Here is a 19,156-nt window from a genome sequence, read left to right as displayed (position 1 = left end):
GGGAACTCAGATGAGGGACAGTTTGTCAAGTCTTTCACAGTTTGTGTTAAAGAACTGCTAGGCTGTGACAGGACCCAGAGTATGTCCTGCTAACAGGGAACTCTGCTACTCTGAGGTAGATTTTTCTTGCTCCTGTGACTCTTGAATTTCTCACTCTAACAATAGGCTTCAGCTTGCACAGGCAAACTATTCCTCAGCCCCCAGAACTAACAGACTGTTGGGAAACAGTGTGGGTGGTGTTATAACTTTCACGTTGCTTTCACCTTTATCCTTCTAAACTGGGAATTTTCTTGGTGCTTTTAAATCTCGACTGACTGGTTTGGAGAGACTGTCTACTGCGTCTGACTTGAAAATAGAAAAGTCATTCAGCTGATACCTCAAGGCTTTGAAAACTTTCTGGAAAACAACAATCTAATTTCTGGATTTAATGTTCCAAGCTATGCGTTTTTGTCTGATAAAGGCTGGCCTAGCTAGTCATGGGTTACGAATGCCTGGAGTTGTTTGGATTGTATGGAACAGCTTTAGTGCATGTTTGCCAGAGCTGCAAGCAGATAGTTTGTTCAGCTACTCTGCCCACATCCATGCGAGGGGCTCTACACTCTTGTGAAATGTAGCAAACACTATTTCTATGTGCTGATCTTAATCAAATTCTATTTCTATGTGCTGATTTTAATATTAATCTATCCAAGAGCATTACTGAGTGAGGAGGCATATTTGCAATACATGGTATACATTTGTGTTTCTCCTCGTTTTGTATCTGGAATTCTGAACGCCTAATTCTCACCTGTAAGTTGATTTTGCTGGGAGGGTCTATGCAGATTTCTGCCTGACCTGTTTAACTGAGTTTAATTTCTGTAACTGGAGAATGAGATCCATTCCTGTGTGACTGATGCAGCCAATCTTATCCCAGGAAAATAAGCCAGCAATATGTTGAAAGTAGTAGTTTGCAGATGCCACAGGCTGCTACTACTTGTTGCCTATAACTGACAGATTCTAGAAACAAGCATTTGTGATTAATGGGCTGCAATTATACAGAAATACTGAAATGAAATGGGACTAAAAATATCCCATAATGATTTTTAAAAGGCCATTCTGTTAATGAGAGGATTTGTCCATCTCTACATCAAAAGGAAACTTGTTAGCTCTCTGAGCTTGCCCACCTGTTTCTAATGCAGGAATAGAAAAAAAAACCAAGTGGGGGACAGCTGCTCTGCTCAGACTGCAAATGTGCTGATAAGATCAACGAGCTGACAAGTGAGATGGTAGATACTGCAAAGTGCACCAGTGCTCCCAGACAGCTAAACTTGAACTTCTCTATCATTTCAGGGCACTTATTATGTGGCTGTAACACTTGGAAAATTATATCTATCAAATTACCAATGCGCTTAGAATTTAATTTGCTCTATCAATTGTAATTGTTGTACTTCTTAGCGTTGGGGGGGGGGGAATAAAGTAATTTTCCTTGCCACTTGGCAATTATTTTTATAAGTTTTTACTCTTTTTTTTTTTTCCCATAGAATTTATTTAACAAACTCTTTTGAAAATATTTCTAGCTCAGCCTGGGTGCTTTGCAATAATGAGGTTAAATTAAATATCTTGAAATTTTTATTAAAACATGATGTGGGCAGAGGTAACGAGTAAATGAAGAAGTCAGAATGGGTGGGAGATATGTCCACAGATAAGGAAGGACTTGTGGACAACTTGGGGACTTTCTTTTTTTTATTTTATTTTTTAAGAACCAGAGAGACCTACTACAACACCCTATTTTATTTCTGCATTCTTCCCTTACCTCTTTCATATAATCTTTTACTTTTTCCCCTAGTCTGAAAACATGACATGATAGTGATAGATAAACCATAGCACTCTGCAAATGTGTGTGTGCTTGATAATTTTGGGAAGGATGGGTGAGTTCCAGAATGAAAATAACAGCTGATCTTGATATAGGATAAATAACATGACTGAGAGAGGGCTCTACTGATTATGTCTAAGTGCACAATTCAATTCTTTTTCATAGCTAATGAAAGGAGGAGGAAGTTATTTGAAGTAATGGATTATGTAGCAAATCACTTCAAGGGTGAATGTGGATGGCACACAATTCTTTGACTGGAGCTTGGGAAACAGCTGTTGAGCTTCCAGCTCCAACTGATCTGTATTTTATCCTTGGGCAACTTACTTGATTTTTCTGTAAATCCTTACCTTCATAACTTGGAAAACACTTGAAACATGTAATCTTCAGTCTATGAAGTGCTTCAAGAGAAGATGAGTGAGATGGAATTTATTATCACTGGCATCAGAGTGACTTTGACAGGTCTCCCAGAGGATGTTTAGGTCCCATGGTGAGCACCTAACAGAGGGCTGTAACTAGTGATTGAAGTAGAGATGAAGAAAATAGGTAGATGGATGGGAGGGCAGAAAGTCCTTAAATTCCTTGCTAATCAGGCTGTGCCTGTTGGAAATAAAAATGCAGAGAGGCTTTTATTGTAAAAATGAGGCTGTAGTGGATAATGCAGCAGAAACTATCTCTGGCTTTTTTTTTTTTTTTTTCCTTTGTGCTTGCTGTGCTGGGGAATTTCTGAAAAATATTCTGAAAAAAAATCTTTTTTATTTTTTTTTCTTTAAGTCCTTCCTACCCCTGTAGGCACGTGCAAAAGGTGCAGCCAGACTGAGGTCATTCCTTTCCTGTCCTGAGTAGCAGTGGGCAGTGCAGGCTGTAACAAGATTAGTGTCTCTAGTGTCTTATCTGCTTTGTTTCTTTGCAGTGTTGCTGGTCAGCTTCACAACTTGGGAATTGTTATTGTGTGCAGTAGGGAAGTGCATTTAGCAGAGCAGGCGTTGAAGGCCGTTTTTAAGCTCAGTCCTGTAAATCCTGGCCTCTGGCAGCCCAAGCTGTTTAGCTGTGTTTTATGAATCAGGTCATATCGTGTCTGCCACAGCTTCCAGATGCTAAGCTCCTTCTGTGACAGTTCTGTCAAGCGTTTTTGAAAGGGCACAAAAACAACAGCTAGAGGGTCACCATGAGGCACAACTCAACTCGTGGGAATTGTGCTTCAAAAAGAGCTACTGGCCAGAGGCTGAACGAGCAAGCAAGAGACAGATGAAGGGCTCTGGGCATGTCAAGGGCTGTGGTGTCCCCACTATTCCTATTCTCCCCATTTTTAGCCATTACCAACTATTGAATGAGCAAGAAACATGTAGTGAGGTGCTTACAGTCTCTGTGCTGCCAACTATGGAGAATGCCTGTCAATAGACTTGAAACAGCACTTCTGCTCATCACTGATTGCTTGCTCCTTAATTTCATGTCCTAGATCATACTCTTTAAATCACAATATTCCCAGGATCCTCCTTCTAGCTTATCAAAAGTCTCTCCCACCAGCTGGGGCATCGCTTGCCAGGCAGACACCATGACCTTGTTTTCCAGCCTATCAAAATGTAATGTGAAATTAGGCTCAGACCTGATAAAATTGCTGTTTGCACAAAAAGGTAGTGTTCCCCATTAAATTAAATGTAATAGGCAGAAATAAAATAAAATATATCAAATTAAAACATGCAGGTAATGCATGCAAACCCTAAAATGAATTTGGATTATAAACAGGCAGTGAGACTGAATGGTTGCTTTCTTCATCCATGAGGGAAGCACCCTAAGTAATACAGAGGAAAGAAATAATTCAGGGAGATCCTTTGGTTTTGAGAGTTGATGGGAGTGTTAGGTGGCAGGGGAAGGTTATTTTTTGATGTAAGGCATTTTTCATTAGCTGAATATTCTTGCAGTTAGAAAACATCAGTTAGAAGTCTCTTCATTTTTTGAAAACAAGGTATTAACATAAGAAGTTTTGTTAAATACAGCAAGAAGATAAATCATCTTTGCAATGCTAGCCGTTAGCCTGTCATGACCATGATTTACAGGGATTTTCTTCTATATAAATAAGTGTTTCTTTTAAAAGCACTCAGAGTTTACAGAGCAGGAGATGAAGTGGCTGTGAATGCTCTGGAATAGAATGGTTTTGATATGAGTGTTTCTTATGGCACGTTGAGAGAGGAGCTCATGCTGTGGATTGTACAGGCTGTATCAAGTGAATGTGCTATAAGTGGAAGGATTCTGGGGCAGGGTCAGTTGGAAAAGTTCAAAGTTCTGCTGTGGAAGTGCTGGGGTGAAAGTGCAGGAAGGCACTGGGATTGAGGAAACATCACAGTTATCAGCTTTATGAAGTCAGTCTGGACTACACCTCAAAAATTCAAACGGATTAGGAACTATCAATTGTGCTGTTAAATTATTTGCCTGAAAGAACCTTCTGGAGATGGCTTTTATATAAATTTAATATTACTTAGGATATTAGGAAGAACTAGAAGCTTTCCTGTGTGAAAGCTCCCAATTTTGCAGTGATGCATGGAGTGCTGAGGAAGGACATCACATGTTCCACTTCTTGTTTCTTCTGGGGCTGCCAGGACTGCTCTGCAGCCTGTTTCCTCTCTTCATGAGAACCTTTTTCTATGCTTTGTAGCAGCTTGTGGGGATAAAAAGAACATTTTTCCTCACCCTAGCCTTCCTACCATCTTATTTCCTCCAACAGACGACTCTGCCTAACTTGACGCTCCGCTCCCTGCAGTGATTGATGCAGGAAGACATCATCCATTAGACATCATTTTGCTGGCATCTGAAGGGAAGAACTTACTGACCTGAGTCTGGGACTGCTTAGTGTGTCTTTACACAGACTGTTTGAAATTTCTGCATGTTATTTACTTCATGCCGTGGCAAATTTTGTTCCACCTAGTTTTGTCAAGTACTCTGGGGCTCAGATTCTGCTATATGAGCCTGATTCCTTCTTCATCTTTAGGATATCTCAATAATAGAACTGCTTGAAAGAAAATACAGTATGAACTTGGTTGGGAACTTCAGGGCTCATCTCTGCTGTTTCTCCTGGAAAACTTATATTCTACTCATGGTCTGTCACACAACAAGTCCTGCAGTCTAGGAGATGGAACATGATGCTGCTTCTGTCATGATGCAAGATCATTGGGCCAGCATCTGTTTTGCTCTCTTGATGATCTGATTGAAAGACCTTTTATGTTGACCCCTTATTTGTGTTCTTTTGCTCAGGTATTTGGGGAGTTCATCTAAGACCTTGCCATGAAGACAAGATTCATTATTCAAAATTTGGAGAGAGTTTAACCTCATTGATCTCTTGTTTGTGGAAAGCAAGGATTTCCTTTGGGATCAGCTCTGGACAGTGTAGTTCCAAAATTTAGGATAGACTTAGACAGCAGTGATGCAAAAATCAATTTAGTGGTGCCACAAATGAGGTCAGCCCGCAGAAGGTCCTTTACTGTGGAGCTGTTGACATAGTGAAGTGGTAGAAAGTTTTTTTGTAGACTTTCTGTTTATTTCCTCTTTCCTCTGAGTTTTTTATATGTAAGAGAACACACAATTTAAAATTCTCATAGTTTGCTTACTCCAGGAGAAATACAGAATAATATTATTTTTAAGAAACCTTCCTAGCTTGACTGAGTCTGGAGCAATGAGTGATAAATATCAAATCAAGTGAAGACCAAAAATGTAATTTTTACCATCAGAGGCAATCTGTAATGCTTTTTATCTTAACAAAAATTGATATTTCATCACTTTGACAATGAGAGGCTCTGATTGTACTTTCTTTTAATATATTTTACAAGTTTCAAGCCATTCCCTGAGGAAGACTTCAAGTCAGGGAGAGATGGATCTGTGCCACTTCAAAGCACAACACATATTTAAGAATAAACAGTACTTTATGCTGTAGGTGGTAATAGGTAGGTTTTAAATATGTACTACATAAAGAGCTTTTTTAGAATAAACTATAGCGTTTGTCTTCTGTAGAGCAGAACAGCTTGAAGTACTACACAATTTAAACTTGTGTTAAACTGTTAAACTTGACTGTTATTCCCAGGAATGAAAGAAAATCTAGCAGATGCTCCATTTCTTGTGCCCATTTTAGGGCTCACAGGCCTCATTGGAGGTTCTAAGTTCATCCCAGAGTGGACAAAATATTGAGATCTTCACCCAATTTTTTACCATTCTTTTCATGTCTGGATTTCCCAGAAGGAGAAATTAGCAAAATTTGGGCTTCTTAACTGGATCCGTTGAAGTTAGCAAAGAAAACTAATTCCTGTTGGGTTATTTCTGTCCCCAGCCACTGCAGGATTGTTGTGTACAAAATGACTTCTTGTGCTCTGGGCAATGTGGTTTTAATGTTAACTTCCACCTCTCCACAGGGGAGACTTTTTAGTGTAACTCTCTGATATTCAGTCTAAATGTTCCTTTGTGGAGTTTCATGCCATTAACCTCGGATTCACCCGGGTTTGGCACTCTGAGCAATTCCTCTTGCACTGAGCCTGCTCTGGGAGCGATGGCAGTGAAGGGCATGGGGTGTTGTGCTGGGGGTAAAGGCTGTGTCCCCCACAGGCAGGAGGTGGGGACTGAGGCATTACTCACTGTGTGTGAAAGCCATTTATTCCTGGAGTGTGTTCTGGGGGCGTCCCCTCTGCCAGCAGCTCCTGCTCCAGACTGTCCATCTGCTGCCCTTAAATTCCACACAGAAGCTATTAGTGCCATCCACAGAGCAGGGGACATGGCCAGAGGGCAGCTCATGCCTCAGAGTTCACAGCTCAGTGATGCTCTGCCCTGTAGGTGCAAAGGCAGCTTGACCCCTTTAGGGATCGGATACTCAGAAGCCTCTCTGGCAGGGGATCTAACCAGAAAGTGCAGTTGCTGCTCTTAGAGTGTTGAAATGCGCCTTGCAAATGAGAAAGATGAGCTGTGAGTGAGCAGTGGGTATGTAGAATGAAATGTAAAAGCAAGGGGTGAAAATATTGCTGGTTTGGAGCTGAAGCCTTATTAAAGTCCTGTCTTTCCTATTTGGGCAAATTCTTTCTAAAGTATCCTATGTCACCAAAATCCCATTAAACTGTCACATAAATTATCAGGGTTTCCTTTTTCCATCACTGTGGATTACCCAGGGAGATATTTTTATGACAATGGAAGCTTTTTCAGTCTGCTCCTCCTGCCTGATTTCATTTCAGATGAAATCCTTCTCTCGGAAAAGAGCCCATGGATTTTATAGCTCTATGGATCTCTGCACTCTGCCTGTTACAGCAGCTGTCCTTCAGGTCTCTGTGCACTCATCTCCTGCTTTCACCTTCTTTTAGGCATGGGACAGTTTAAGGCGATGTTCTAGTTCTTCTCTCAGTTCAGCTTTTTTGTCTTTGTGCAAAACCCCAGAAGGTGAAAGTCACATATATGCCTAACTTGAAAATACTGCTTTTTACTACTTGCCAGGTCTCAGAAACCTTTCATCTCTGCAAGACAGCCTACATTTCTCCCATGCTGACTGAAAAACACGTGGATTGATGGCCTGGCCATGGCAGTACAAAATACTTGAGTATCTGAAATTGCCTGCTGCCACATAACAAATTAAAGCCATAATGTGTGTGTTATAGAAGGAGGGGGTGATAGATCCTTGCCTGCCTTCTGACAGATAATCTGGAGCTCCCTACATCAGCCACCTAGATCATGTGTTAGACCTCATCTTAGTGGCTGCTGCTCATGCCTTTCAAGGCATACATAAGCAGAAGCTGAGAAATGGTAATTTTAAGGGTAATAGAGAGGGTTCGGAAAATCATTACTAATGAGAGAAATCCCAGAAATTATATTACTCCAATTTTGAAGTGGCAAGCCTGTCACTAAATGAGCAGGTAAGACAGAATTTTCCATAAATAATTCTGTTCTGTGTGTGGGAAGAAGCCTTAATGATGTCAAAATATGATGATGAAATATTTCTGAAATTTCTGATTAGCCACTAATTAGTGGCTAATGGTTAACATGGCTTAACATGGCTAACATTAAGTAGTAAGCAGACACCTTGCATCAAAGAGAACACAGGAGGTGGCAGAACTGCCTTGTGGACTGGAGTAGTAATTCCATCAGCCCTCAGAACAGAGAGCTAGTTCCACAGGAATAAGTGGAATGGACAAGTTTCTAAAGGAGCTGTTATGACTTATGTGGCTATAGGCCTCTGCTGGCACTGTTTTGGGTACTGTAGTGGAGATTCTTGGCACAGGACTTTATGAACAAGGGCCCATCAGGAGGGAGGGCCAATATTCAGGCACAGCAGTGAGGGCAGGCAGGTCACCACAGGTTGGCTTAGCTGATAGTAGCTTGTGTTTCTTTTTATGCAGCCTAGTCCCAGTGGACAATGAGGACAGGTGATCGCAATCTTTTTATAGCAGCCTTTTGCAATTTAAAGATTATTTCTCCTACCTCTCTGTTCACCTTTTCTTTCCGTGACTGAAACCCATTTTCTCCAATTTTTCAGCCTAACACTTCTAAACATTTCATGGTTTTCAATGATCTCTTCAATTTTTATCAGTTTTTTTTAACCTCTGGTGGGCAGCAGTGGATACAGCACTGCAGCTATTTGGTTTTGCTCACTGTGTTGAGCAGAGAAAAGTAACAGAGTGTTTGTTGCCTCAGCTGTGACGTTGCCTGGTGTGGGTCCCAGGAGAGCTGCCATTTTTGCAACTGCTTTGCATTACTATCTCATCTGCTGTAATCCCCTGATCCTTCTTTGCAGTACTTTGTCCTAGCCAGCTGTCCCCTATCTTGGTTTCATGCCCTGAGAATGTGGCTGAGGGGAGCAGAGAAGGATGGCAGCAGTGAGCACAGATGTAGGAGGTGCACCCAGACAGAGGAATTCCTCTGCTAGCCCTGGAAGGAGGTAAATGAAGGTAACTTGCTTGACAACAGCTTAATAATCTGCATGGTTTCAGTTTTGAAGTCTGATGGTGTTTGAGCAGCTCAGAGGGGGTGCAGAGTGACACTGGATATGCCAGTGAATGCTGAGTGGGTGTATCCAGGACTGGAGGATGCAGTGGTTGGAAATTTCTGCTAGACTAATGCAGGTGCACACACTTGGGATGGGGATGTTCCTTGTAATCTGAGGCAATTTGCAAAGGGTTACAGTAGTCTTTCCATGGGTGTAAGTCCTGAAAATAAGGTTCAGTTGTTCCCCAGCCTTCCCCAAGAGGTATGCTTTGATTTGAACTGGAATTAATTCGTGTGGGTTTCCTTTGCCTTCAGTCATACTGAAGGTCCTGATAAATAATGATGGTGCTGCTTTAAGAGCTTGGGATTTTGGAAACTTCCTCAAAACAGCCTTGACAATTTGCTTACCAATTTCCTGGAGTTCAAACCCAGTGTTAGTAGGAGGTCAAGCTGAACTGAGGCTGAGCATTCTGTACCCATATTCAGCTCCCTGATCATCTCTGATTCAGAGGTGAATGAATTCATAAAACATGTACACAAAAGAAGGTTGCCAAGCAACTTGGAGGCTGAAACTCTCCCACCAAGCTATGAAGGTAGAGAACAGGCAGCAGAGATGATTTGTTATGTTCACTTCTTTGCCATAGGTAATAGTAATAATAAATATACAGAAATATTTAAGAAAGGAATAGCTCATTGATAATTCTGGAAAACAACAGCTGATCCTGCTAGACTGTGTTTTGCCTCTGTATTAAGATGTATCTGCTTTTGGAGCATTTAGCCAAAAACAGGCACAGCAAGGAGAGAGCAATCTGGGGTAGGGAAGAACTATTCTATCTTAAGGCAACTGAAAGTCTGACAACTGGTAGAAAAGTTTTAGGAGGGGAGAAAAGTATCTGATGCAGATTCTACCTCAGATCAGGCTCACTGTTTTCTGTGATGTGAGTATTTGATGTTTTTTACAAATATACTTTAATATATTCATTGTATATCACACCATATCCCCTCTTCTCTCTGGCTTTGCATAACTCTGCAGCCTTGGGCATGTCAGATGGATCCAGGACATGAAGCAGCTGTGACATGCATGGAAGAGCTTTGTGATGGTCCTCCTGTTTACCCATCATTTACTCACAGAATAGCCTGTAGTGGGAGCAGCTAATTAAGTTAGAAGGAAAAGTTTTGCTTTCTTGGTTTTTCGCTACTCTATCCTGGGGTAAACTTGGCTCTTTGATCTGTGTAATGATCATAATATACATGCTGTACTTAGACATAAAGGAGAAAAAGAAGCCTGTGTCTTAATGGCCCTGGGCTTGTGCAAAGGAAAGAGAGGTATGCAGAGGCACAGCCGGAAAGTTTCAGCCCAAGACCCAGATCTAGACTGAATTTTTCACATGCTGTGTACATAATTCCCTTTGACTCCTTAAAAAAATCCTAGCCCTGTGTCATTTCAGTGCCCTGTCCCTTTACAAATGGCATGGCTCAAACCTCAGCTTGAAATAATTTAGAACAGCAGCCCAGGTCAGGGCATCTGGAACTGCTTTTCATTTCCTTTCTGTGCTCCCCTTGATGAGGGACACTGCTGTGTTAATGGGGTTTTGTTCTTTTCTTTCAGTCTTCTCATTCCCCAATTGATGTCACGATTACTGACATCAAAGTCACCTCTTAGTGAACCTTAGTGATGACATGACTAGAGGAGGACACTTAGAGGCAGGAGATTAAGCAGCAAGTTAGCATGACTGGAAGAACAAAGCTCTCATTTTCATTCATAGATACACAATCAAAAATGAGTGAAGAGAAGGAGAGATGGGAATTAGGTGATGCATTAGTAAAATTATCATTCAAAGGTTCTTTGCTCGAAGTTTTACAAGAGGAATCAGTGGTTCTTTAATCTCCCACCTTGGGTATTGTTGATGCCATGTTATATTCTGGGCATGTTGAAATGTAATACAGTGTAAGGAGATGTGATTTGTTGGATAAGGCTTTATGTAGCACAAAAAGGCTCCTCTACTTTCCTTTTTTTATTATTTACATTCCCAGAGAAGGTTATGTGTCATGTGGGCTTTGCAGAGATAAATGGCTAACCTGAGCTTTCTGGCAGCTTCTTCAGAACCTGGAAAGGAGCTGCCTAAGTGTTGGCCTGAGGATTCTGAGGCTGTGAGTCCTTAACACAGGTTTAGCAGGGCATGGGAAGTTTTACTATAGAGCTCTGAAAGAGCAGAGAGAGAAGGGCAGCTGGGCACCAGTATAAACCAGTAAGCTGCACTGGGTAGTACTGAGCTGGTCTGGTCAGGACTGCTGGAAGTCAGGAATGAAGCAGCTGAACTGAGTGCAGAGATCTCGATTGGTGCTGCCACTTGAGTGTGGAGCATGGCTGTCCAGTGCTCTGTTTACTCCTTTCATGAGCTCTGTTAATAGCAGTTAACACAATATTTCCAAAGTAACTGGATATGCTGTAAACCATAGGTTTGGGCTGCTCCTGCTGTTTTCCAGGTGTTTCAAGAGTAGCAAGTTTTATGGCCATGTCATCAGCTCTTTGCTCTATTTGCTGCTTCATTAGTTTTCACGCTGGGAGCGCTCGGGGAGCAGCATTTGGAGGTGGGATTTGGCTGTGATGGCTCCTGTGAAGGGAACAGACAGTTAACAAGCTCTGTGGTTTCCTTGCTTGTACAAACCTCCCTTACGACTCTCTTGTGGGTGGGATGTCAGAGCTGAGGATGTGCTTGGCAGGATGGGATCTTTCAGAGGAAACTTTCTCTGGAATAGAGAGATTTCCTTGGCTGGACTTGCAGGCTATGGGGCCCTCCCATTGTCACCCACAGGAGAACAGTGTAGGTGATCTCTGGTCTCTTTCCCTTCCCTCATGTTTCCTGGGGTTTAAGATCTGGAGACTCCAGGAGCTTTTCCAACACTGAGTCTGAGTAAGGCAAGCTTGACTTTGATGAGCCTTGAGAGAAACAGCAGAAGTCAGATCTCTGCCAGCCCCATGCTATTGCAATTAGCAGAATTATGGCAAACTGTCCTGAGTTTCTGACATGAGAAGGCTGTTGCTTAGAGGTTTTTTTTATTTTTCTTATTTTGACTGAGGAGTGAACCTCTCAATTAAGATGCTGAACTCTATCAATATCCAGAACAGGTAAGAGTTCTTAAAGCTGTATTCATCAATTGCAAAAGAGAGCATATTTTATTTTGCTCTGTGCTATTTACAGCTGTTGTCCATTAGAAGTCCTCAGGAGCCTCATTCCCAGCTCTATCTGCACAGCCCCATAAGTTTAGCTCAGCAATGAGCCTGCAAAACAGCACTAAATCATGGTGATGGGAGAAAGGAGAAAATGTTTAGAAATGGCAAAACACAGCTGATGTCTTTGTGAAATCTGGCTTTTGTTGGTTGCTATTGTAAGGCATTACTAAGGTAGATGGTAATGCACAATTAACTAGAGAAGAACAGAACTAATGTCTTCTAATTTTGGGGGGGAAAAGCCAGAATGGCTGGTCCTGCAGGAGCTAAGGAGTCTTTGGCAATCCAGAAGTGTCTAAGGCACTTAAGAGTACACATTGATGAAAATGTACCAAACCTCCCAGCATGGGGAGGTGTAAGAATGACAAAAGTCTCATATGTGGCTGTTGAGGAACAGAGCCCCAGTTGCTTTACTGGACCAGAACATGATTGCTCTGTATGTGCTCGTTGAGCTGGGAGTGCAGTTCACTCTTCTAGTGCCCACCAACTGCTTAAGAGGGAAGTGTGGATGTGGGATTATTTCCAAATCTGAGTGTGTCCCTGTATGATGTAACCTAATTGTGCTGTAAAGTACATACTGAGCAGAACTGTGCCTAATAATACAAGTAAGGAGAGAAATTAATTTATTCCTTATTTGAACGTGAAATGAGAAATTTCACCTGTGTTCCTGGCTGACACAGCTTTTCTTGGTCAGACCAATGGCTAAACAGCTCTTTGTTACCATCTGTATTTTTGGGGATGGTGTTCTACCTCCCTGTTTTACTATGATTGATTAATGATTTGTAACACATTGGGAAACTGAAGGATGGCTTTGGGAGCAAAGGACAAAGGCATGTAAGGTGCTAATTCAGCATTTGTTTACAAGGGCACTCAGCTGATCCCTTTGGTTTTGCATTCTGTCCTGGTGCCTCTCCCAGTCCTGTCAGCTGGGTGCCCTGAGTTCATTAAGGGAACAGAGCCTGAGCTCTGACGTGTCCTGATTGAGCTGGACAAACCTGCCCTGGCATGGCTGTGATGCCCTGAGAGATAAAGCTTCCCACTGAAGTAAATCTGTCAGCTTGACTTGTGATAGTGAACGCTCACAAAAGGATCATTTTAAGACAGATAATTGCTTTCTCCTTTCCTTTTATTTTCTGTGCCTGGCAGGTGTCTCCTCCTGCCTTCTCCTGTTTCCTTGGCCCATCCCTGAAGTGTGCTCAGCACAGATGGGATCTTCAAAGAATCTGCTGCCAAACTTGGTCTTTTATAAGCATATGTATGCTGAGAGTTTTTGGAGGCTTGTACCCAGACCAAATGTGTTTAGTGGCTTTTTCACAGGAACAGCAAATAACATATCTGATAACAAGGAAACTTTTGCTGTTAAGTTGCAAGTCTGTTTTGAAATAAGTTCAGTAGAGATTATCAATGAACTGCTCAGTAAAAATTCAATTTACTCTTTGGGTTTTTTCATTCTTCTTTTTTTTTTTTTTTAAGCAACCCCCCAAATCCCCTCCCCTACCTCAAACTGCCACAGCTTATGTTTCCCATGCATGAAAGCAGTGCTAGAAACAGATGAACTCTACTAGTTGCAACTTCTGAAAATCAGCCTTTCTAATCTGAGTGAGCATCTTTATATAATAAAACTGAAAAAGTCTTTCCACCAAAAGCAACAGCTTGCCTTAGCTATGTACATTGTTATTTCTACCTTTTGTTGTATTGTTATGAAATAATCGTTAGGTTTGAGTACTCAACTTCTGCAGCTCTGGTGAACATATTAGTGCATTTTATTTAATTTTATCAGTTTAGTTCAATTAATTATGATTTTGACCTTACAACACAAATTATTTCTAGAGATCAGGCAGCTTGCATGTCCTTGGAGCCCCTTATGGGTGGGCAAATCTATTTAGATATTTAGAAAGTTCTGAGTTGTTAATGGCAAAATACTGAAAGCAGAGCAGGACCTTAGACAATTAAATAACTTCTTGCTGCCTTTTAAACCTTAATGAAATTTGATGGAATCAAACTTTCAATAGTTGCTAGAAAGCATGGTAAAGCTATTTGGAGGCAGTAACTTGCACCTGCAGAATGCTTTCTAATGGTACATGTAAATACCTAGAAGTTATCACAGAATAAACAGAAATGAGCTCTCTGCTGGTTCTGAGGACCAAATTTGTGATCAGTTTATAAATGACACCTTGAGAAAATATCTGGAATGTCTAGGGACGTATTTTCCTTAGAATGCATTTTGGACTGTTATCTAAATTCAAAAGGACTAAAATCCACTTGAAAAGATCTTATTCAAAGAAAATCCCTGTTTAGTTTAGGGGTGCTTTTGCTTTGTTTTGCAGGCAGCCGTCCTTACGTGTTCCTCACAGCCCGTGTTCACCCTGGTGAGAGCAATGCCAGCTGGGTGATGAAGGGCACCCTGGAGTTCCTGGTGAGCAGTGATCCCATTGCTGAGCTCCTGAGGAAATGTTTCATCTTCAAGATTGTGCCCATGCTTAATCCTGATGGAGTCATCAATGGCAAGTGAGTTGTGACGTGTGCTTATCCTGGCGTTGGTCTGTGCACCCAGCAGGTCTCATCTTCAATGTTTGTGCTGGGAGAATTCCCTTTGCCCCGTGTTTTATTCATCCTGTCATCAGTCCTGTATGGAAAATAAGAATCTGAGGCATGGCCTGGTGTGCTGTCCTGCATTTGTCAGATGCATGAGGTTCTGTACTGTCTGTGGTCAGAAGATCTCTCATTTCCCTGGAAGGAGTGTTAGTGGTGCTGGAGAAACAGGATCTTTACTGACAAATGGAGGTTTATCCATCCTGCTAAAGCAGCAGGGCAGAATACAGCTGCAAAGCAGATATGCTTGGGGAAAATTGTCTGTAATTAATGCTTTGTATAACCTGGTGGGGGAGGATGAATAAGGATTTCTTAAAAATTCACAGAAATATTTCTGTATAGTGAACCTTCCTCCTTCTCCCACCTTCTTTTCAATCTTCCTTCCCACATGTTTCCTAAGAGATGCTGAATCTGATCTTGGAAAAATATTGATTATTTTTGCATTCTTTACCTTATACCCTCCCTAACCACCCACACTAACTTCCCTCTCCCTGAGCATGAGTGAAGAAGGCACATCTCTGCTCCTAATATTTTGATCTGAAATAAATATTGTTGTGTGAAACCTTGAAGAGGTTTCAAGGCTAAGGTAGGCTTGCCCTTTGCTGGAAAACAAATCTCCTCCTCTCTGCAGACGGTGGAATTTGTTCACTTGGGGTGTTTGTGGAGTGGCAGTGAGTTAATAACTGTTGGTTCTGCCCGATACAAGGGCAGGACATCATGATCACATCCCACCAGTGGCGGCTGTCTTGACCTAGTGATGGGGACTTGCAGGGTTTGCAACAGCTGTGTCCCCTGGCTTATTGCAGAGGAGCACATGACAAATGCCAAAGCTGAAAGATGGGCTTAAATAAGCACTGAAACACAGCAAAGTGTAGAACAACAACTTTTTTTAAGCTACAGTCCCACACCTGCTTTGGGGTTGGGCTGTGGTGATTGAGTGTTGCAGGAACAGAAAAGCAAATCCTAAGCAACAACTGCATTGAGCTGGGTTTCAAACTCATTTGAATTTAGGATGAGTGGTTCACTAGAGAGCACCTTGGGCTCTTCTGACAGTTCATAGTCTGTCAAGTCTCAGCTTTTGGGCTGCTGTTCTCCTCAGGACCTGGGTCTGCCAGAAGTTGGGAGCACTGTTCAGAATAGCTGGGTACTGCCCCAGGGTATTCAAAGCCTCCGTGGGTACCAAATGCTTTCTTGATCCTTACAAACAGAAGGAACAAAAAAAACAATTGTGGCTTTTCCCCCTTATTTTTTTCCTCTCACTACACTTAGTTGAATTTTCCATCAGATACAGGACTGGAGGGAATGGCTGACCTTTTCTTCCAGCTGTCAGGAACCAGTGTAGCAGAGAAGGGACCTTCAGAAGGGAGAATGTGGCTCTTGGTGACACATGAATGAAGGATATGGCCCAGGCCTGTGTCACACAGGAGGGTGTTTTGTGTTCTGTGGTGCAGATGAGCTTGAGCTGTAGTTAAATCTGGTGATGAAGAAAAGTTTAGTAAACCTTAAATGGATAGGACCAGCAGAACCAGGGACTTGGCCACATCTCCTTTACTGATCATGAGGCCTGGGGAGGGGAATAAATAATTGCTTTATGCTTTAAATTAAATACATCTCTCTTGTGAATCCTCCCATGGCTCACATATTCTTCTTGTTTCTTTATATGTATGTTTTTAGTAGCCATGGTTCCTCCTCTATTAAAAGAAATATTTTTGTTCTGGGGCTCAGGTTTACTGGTAGCCTGTAAGAGTGTGTGTGGGTGTGTAAGAGCTTGTGGGAATGTGTAAGAGTCGGCATCTTCTTCCTCTTCCTTTACCTGATTTTAATGTTTACTTTTTATTTTCCTCTTCTTCCCTTTTCTCACTCTTCCCTCCTGTCGAATCAAGGAGGCTTTTCATTGAAAATAACTTGATGAATTTTGTAAATTAATGAACCAATGAGTAGAGATGGGAGCTGGTGAGTCTTTTTTAGATGAAGGAAATTTATTGGACGCCACATGATTTCTTCAAAGGTGTGGGGTAACCATAGTAGCAGCTAGGTAGAGGAAATCCTGGTTTTTCTTTGGAATATAGCCATGGACTATTCTTTATCTGTTTTAAAAACATCCTGTTGTCTCCTGTACCTGCCCTCCCCCAGCACAGGCTGAGTGAGCTTTGTTTCTCCAAGGTAAGGCAGGTGAGGTGCTGGGTTTTCTGTCTCTCCCTTGATGCTCCCTCCCCTTTAATTTACTCTGTCTGTTTCTTGTGTACTCAGGGGCTTTGTTCATTACCTCCTCAAGCCTATCAGAGAAAAGCTTCGGTTGTTTGACAATTACTGACATAAAGAGATGGAAATGCCCACTAAAATCCCTCCTAGAACAGTTATCCTCTGCACAGTGTCAAAAAGTACAAAAGAAAAAAGGAGTGTGCTCCCACTTAACCTTTGGAACCTGGTGCCTTCTGTTTGGAAGGACGATCTTAGGAAGAGGAGAAGCACCACATTTGTCTCTATACCTAAAGACACAATTTGTATAAATGACCTTTTTCTCTCCTGTATTAATGCTTACTCTCCTGAATGGACACATTGTGTTCTCTGGGCAATAAGAGGCAGAAAGGATCAGGGATAGGAAAAAAAAAGCTAGTGTCTGGTCTAAGGAGTCCATTTATGATGCAGAACTGCATCCTTAAGGACTAAATCTTGAGGTGATGTCACACAAAGCTGTACAACTGCAGACATCCCTCCTTCTCTTTATTGCTTCTCTGTGGTCAGAGGGTTGAAGGAGAAGTTTAGCTCTAAATTGGTGCCATGCACTCTGCAAATACACTCCAAAGGCTCTCTCCAGACTGGTTAATCTATGATGTATTTGTTTCTCTAAGGACAGAGCAGAGATGTGAGGAGGCTGGGAAAGGAATGGTTTTGAATTAATGGAATTTCTTTCTAGGAGAGAGGTGCTACAGGAGTCGTGTGCTGCTCTTTGACAGATGCTCTCTGAGTCTGTCCTCATGTTTTCTTCAGAAGTTCTGCACCTAAATTGTCACCACCTTGCCAAAAGTAATTGGGTAGGCATATGTGGAAGGCAAGGCATACTTGGAAAAAAAAAAGAGCATTTTGTAAATTGTGAAGGACTCAACCCTCACATACTCTGGCTGTGCTCTGAGATGCACAATGTAAGAGCATGTGCACTGGTGCTTTCCTTAAGACCTCAGAGATGACAAAGATGCAAATTCTGTGAACATCTGTACTGGGATCCTTGGTGGCTCTGGAAGGTACATATAAAAGATGGGCTAATTTTCCTCAAGTGGAGCAGAAATTTTTACAGGTCTTTGCTGCTTTGGTGCCTCAGGTGTTGCTTCTGCTGCCTTTCACTGAGAGGGCAGTGATGGATTTGAGAGCTTAGGGTACCAAATGTGGCCAGTGCCTGCACAGCACGAGATAAAATATGAGCTGCAGTATTTCTTAGCTCTCATTCTGTGAATTGTTCCTTGGTGGAACAACCAGAAATGGTGTCTGGCCCTGCATCACACACTTGTCAGAGTTTCCTCTCTGCTGTGGGAGGTGCCCCAGTCTCATCCAAGGCCTTTGTGCTGTGCTGATGTGACAGCCCATCCTTGGCTCTCCTTCTATGATAAACATCCCCCTGCAGACAGCTGCACCCCAGGACTCTCCCTTCTGACAGCACTTGCAGTGCAGGATTGTTTATTCCTTCCTTTATCAGCCAGGGCTGCTGGGCCCCCTGAGTTATTAGCTCTATTCACTCATTGTCAGTGTTTCCTCCTTCGTAAATATGCCCCCATATGTCTCTGCTCCCAAGGAATATGCTTTCTTTTCTATTTACTGCTTTTCCCAGGCCTCTACCTCCTCATTGCTCTCTCCACCCAACGGCCCAATAACAGCCAAGGAGATAAATAAGCTCCATAACTCTTCCCAGCTATTATTTTTTTGTTGTTGTTGTTGTTGCCCTGCATGGTAATATATATAATAACAAGGAAACAAATCTTATTACTAAAGTAATTACAATAAATAAAAAGCTGAGAGGGGAGATGAAGGAAGGGTCTGTCAAGGGAGTGATTGCAGTAGGATTTTTTAAAATTTAATTTACTTGAGATGTTCTCTGCCACTTTGCTGATACCCTGCTGAGGGGGGCTGTGACTAATTAGCAGCCAGCTGTTGTTTTAACACCCTCACCTAATTTATAGTGTGCCTGAGCCTCTAAAACAGGAGCCTGTGTGATATCATTGTCTGTGGGACTCAGCACCAGCCTTGTGTCAGTAGTTGGCTTTATTGCTTGGTGCTTTTGTTTCTCAGAAGCAGTATAGCTGAAATTTTGGGTGCTTTGCTACAATTCCTTTGATCTTCAGCAGATCCCATGTGCTTTCAGGAGTTTGACCCAGAGAGTGAACACAATTTTTGCTTGTCCCAGTGTCTAACCTAATAACTGAGCATCACAACTTCTGTCTTTTGACTAAAAAGTGTATTGTGGACAGGATCTAGGGTTTGTTTAAATTCTGGGGCCTCATTCTCCTGTTGGCAGGTTTCTCATGGAAATACCATATTGTTCTGGTTAA

General features: G+C 42.0%; 1 protein-coding gene across 1 annotated transcript in view; it reads left to right on the top strand.

Moving 5' to 3' along the window:
* AGBL1 (AGBL carboxypeptidase 1) overlaps positions 1-19,156 on the top strand; it is a 247,124-nt gene that overhangs the window by 69,707 nt on the left and 158,261 nt on the right. Inside the window, exon 18 of the mRNA XM_053954983.1 lies at positions 14,351-14,531. Within this exon, the coding sequence (XP_053810958.1) occupies positions 14,351-14,531 (181 nt within the window). The remainder of the gene's footprint in view (positions 1-14,350; positions 14,532-19,156) is intronic.

The sequence above is a fragment of the Vidua chalybeata genome, chromosome 13 (assembly GCF_026979565.1).
Source record: "Vidua chalybeata isolate OUT-0048 chromosome 13, bVidCha1 merged haplotype, whole genome shotgun sequence".
In the NCBI taxonomy this organism is placed as follows: Eukaryota; Metazoa; Chordata; class Aves; order Passeriformes; family Viduidae; genus Vidua; species Vidua chalybeata.
The sequence above is the reverse complement of the archived record's forward strand: the minus strand, read 5'-3'. Positions and strand labels throughout refer to the sequence as shown.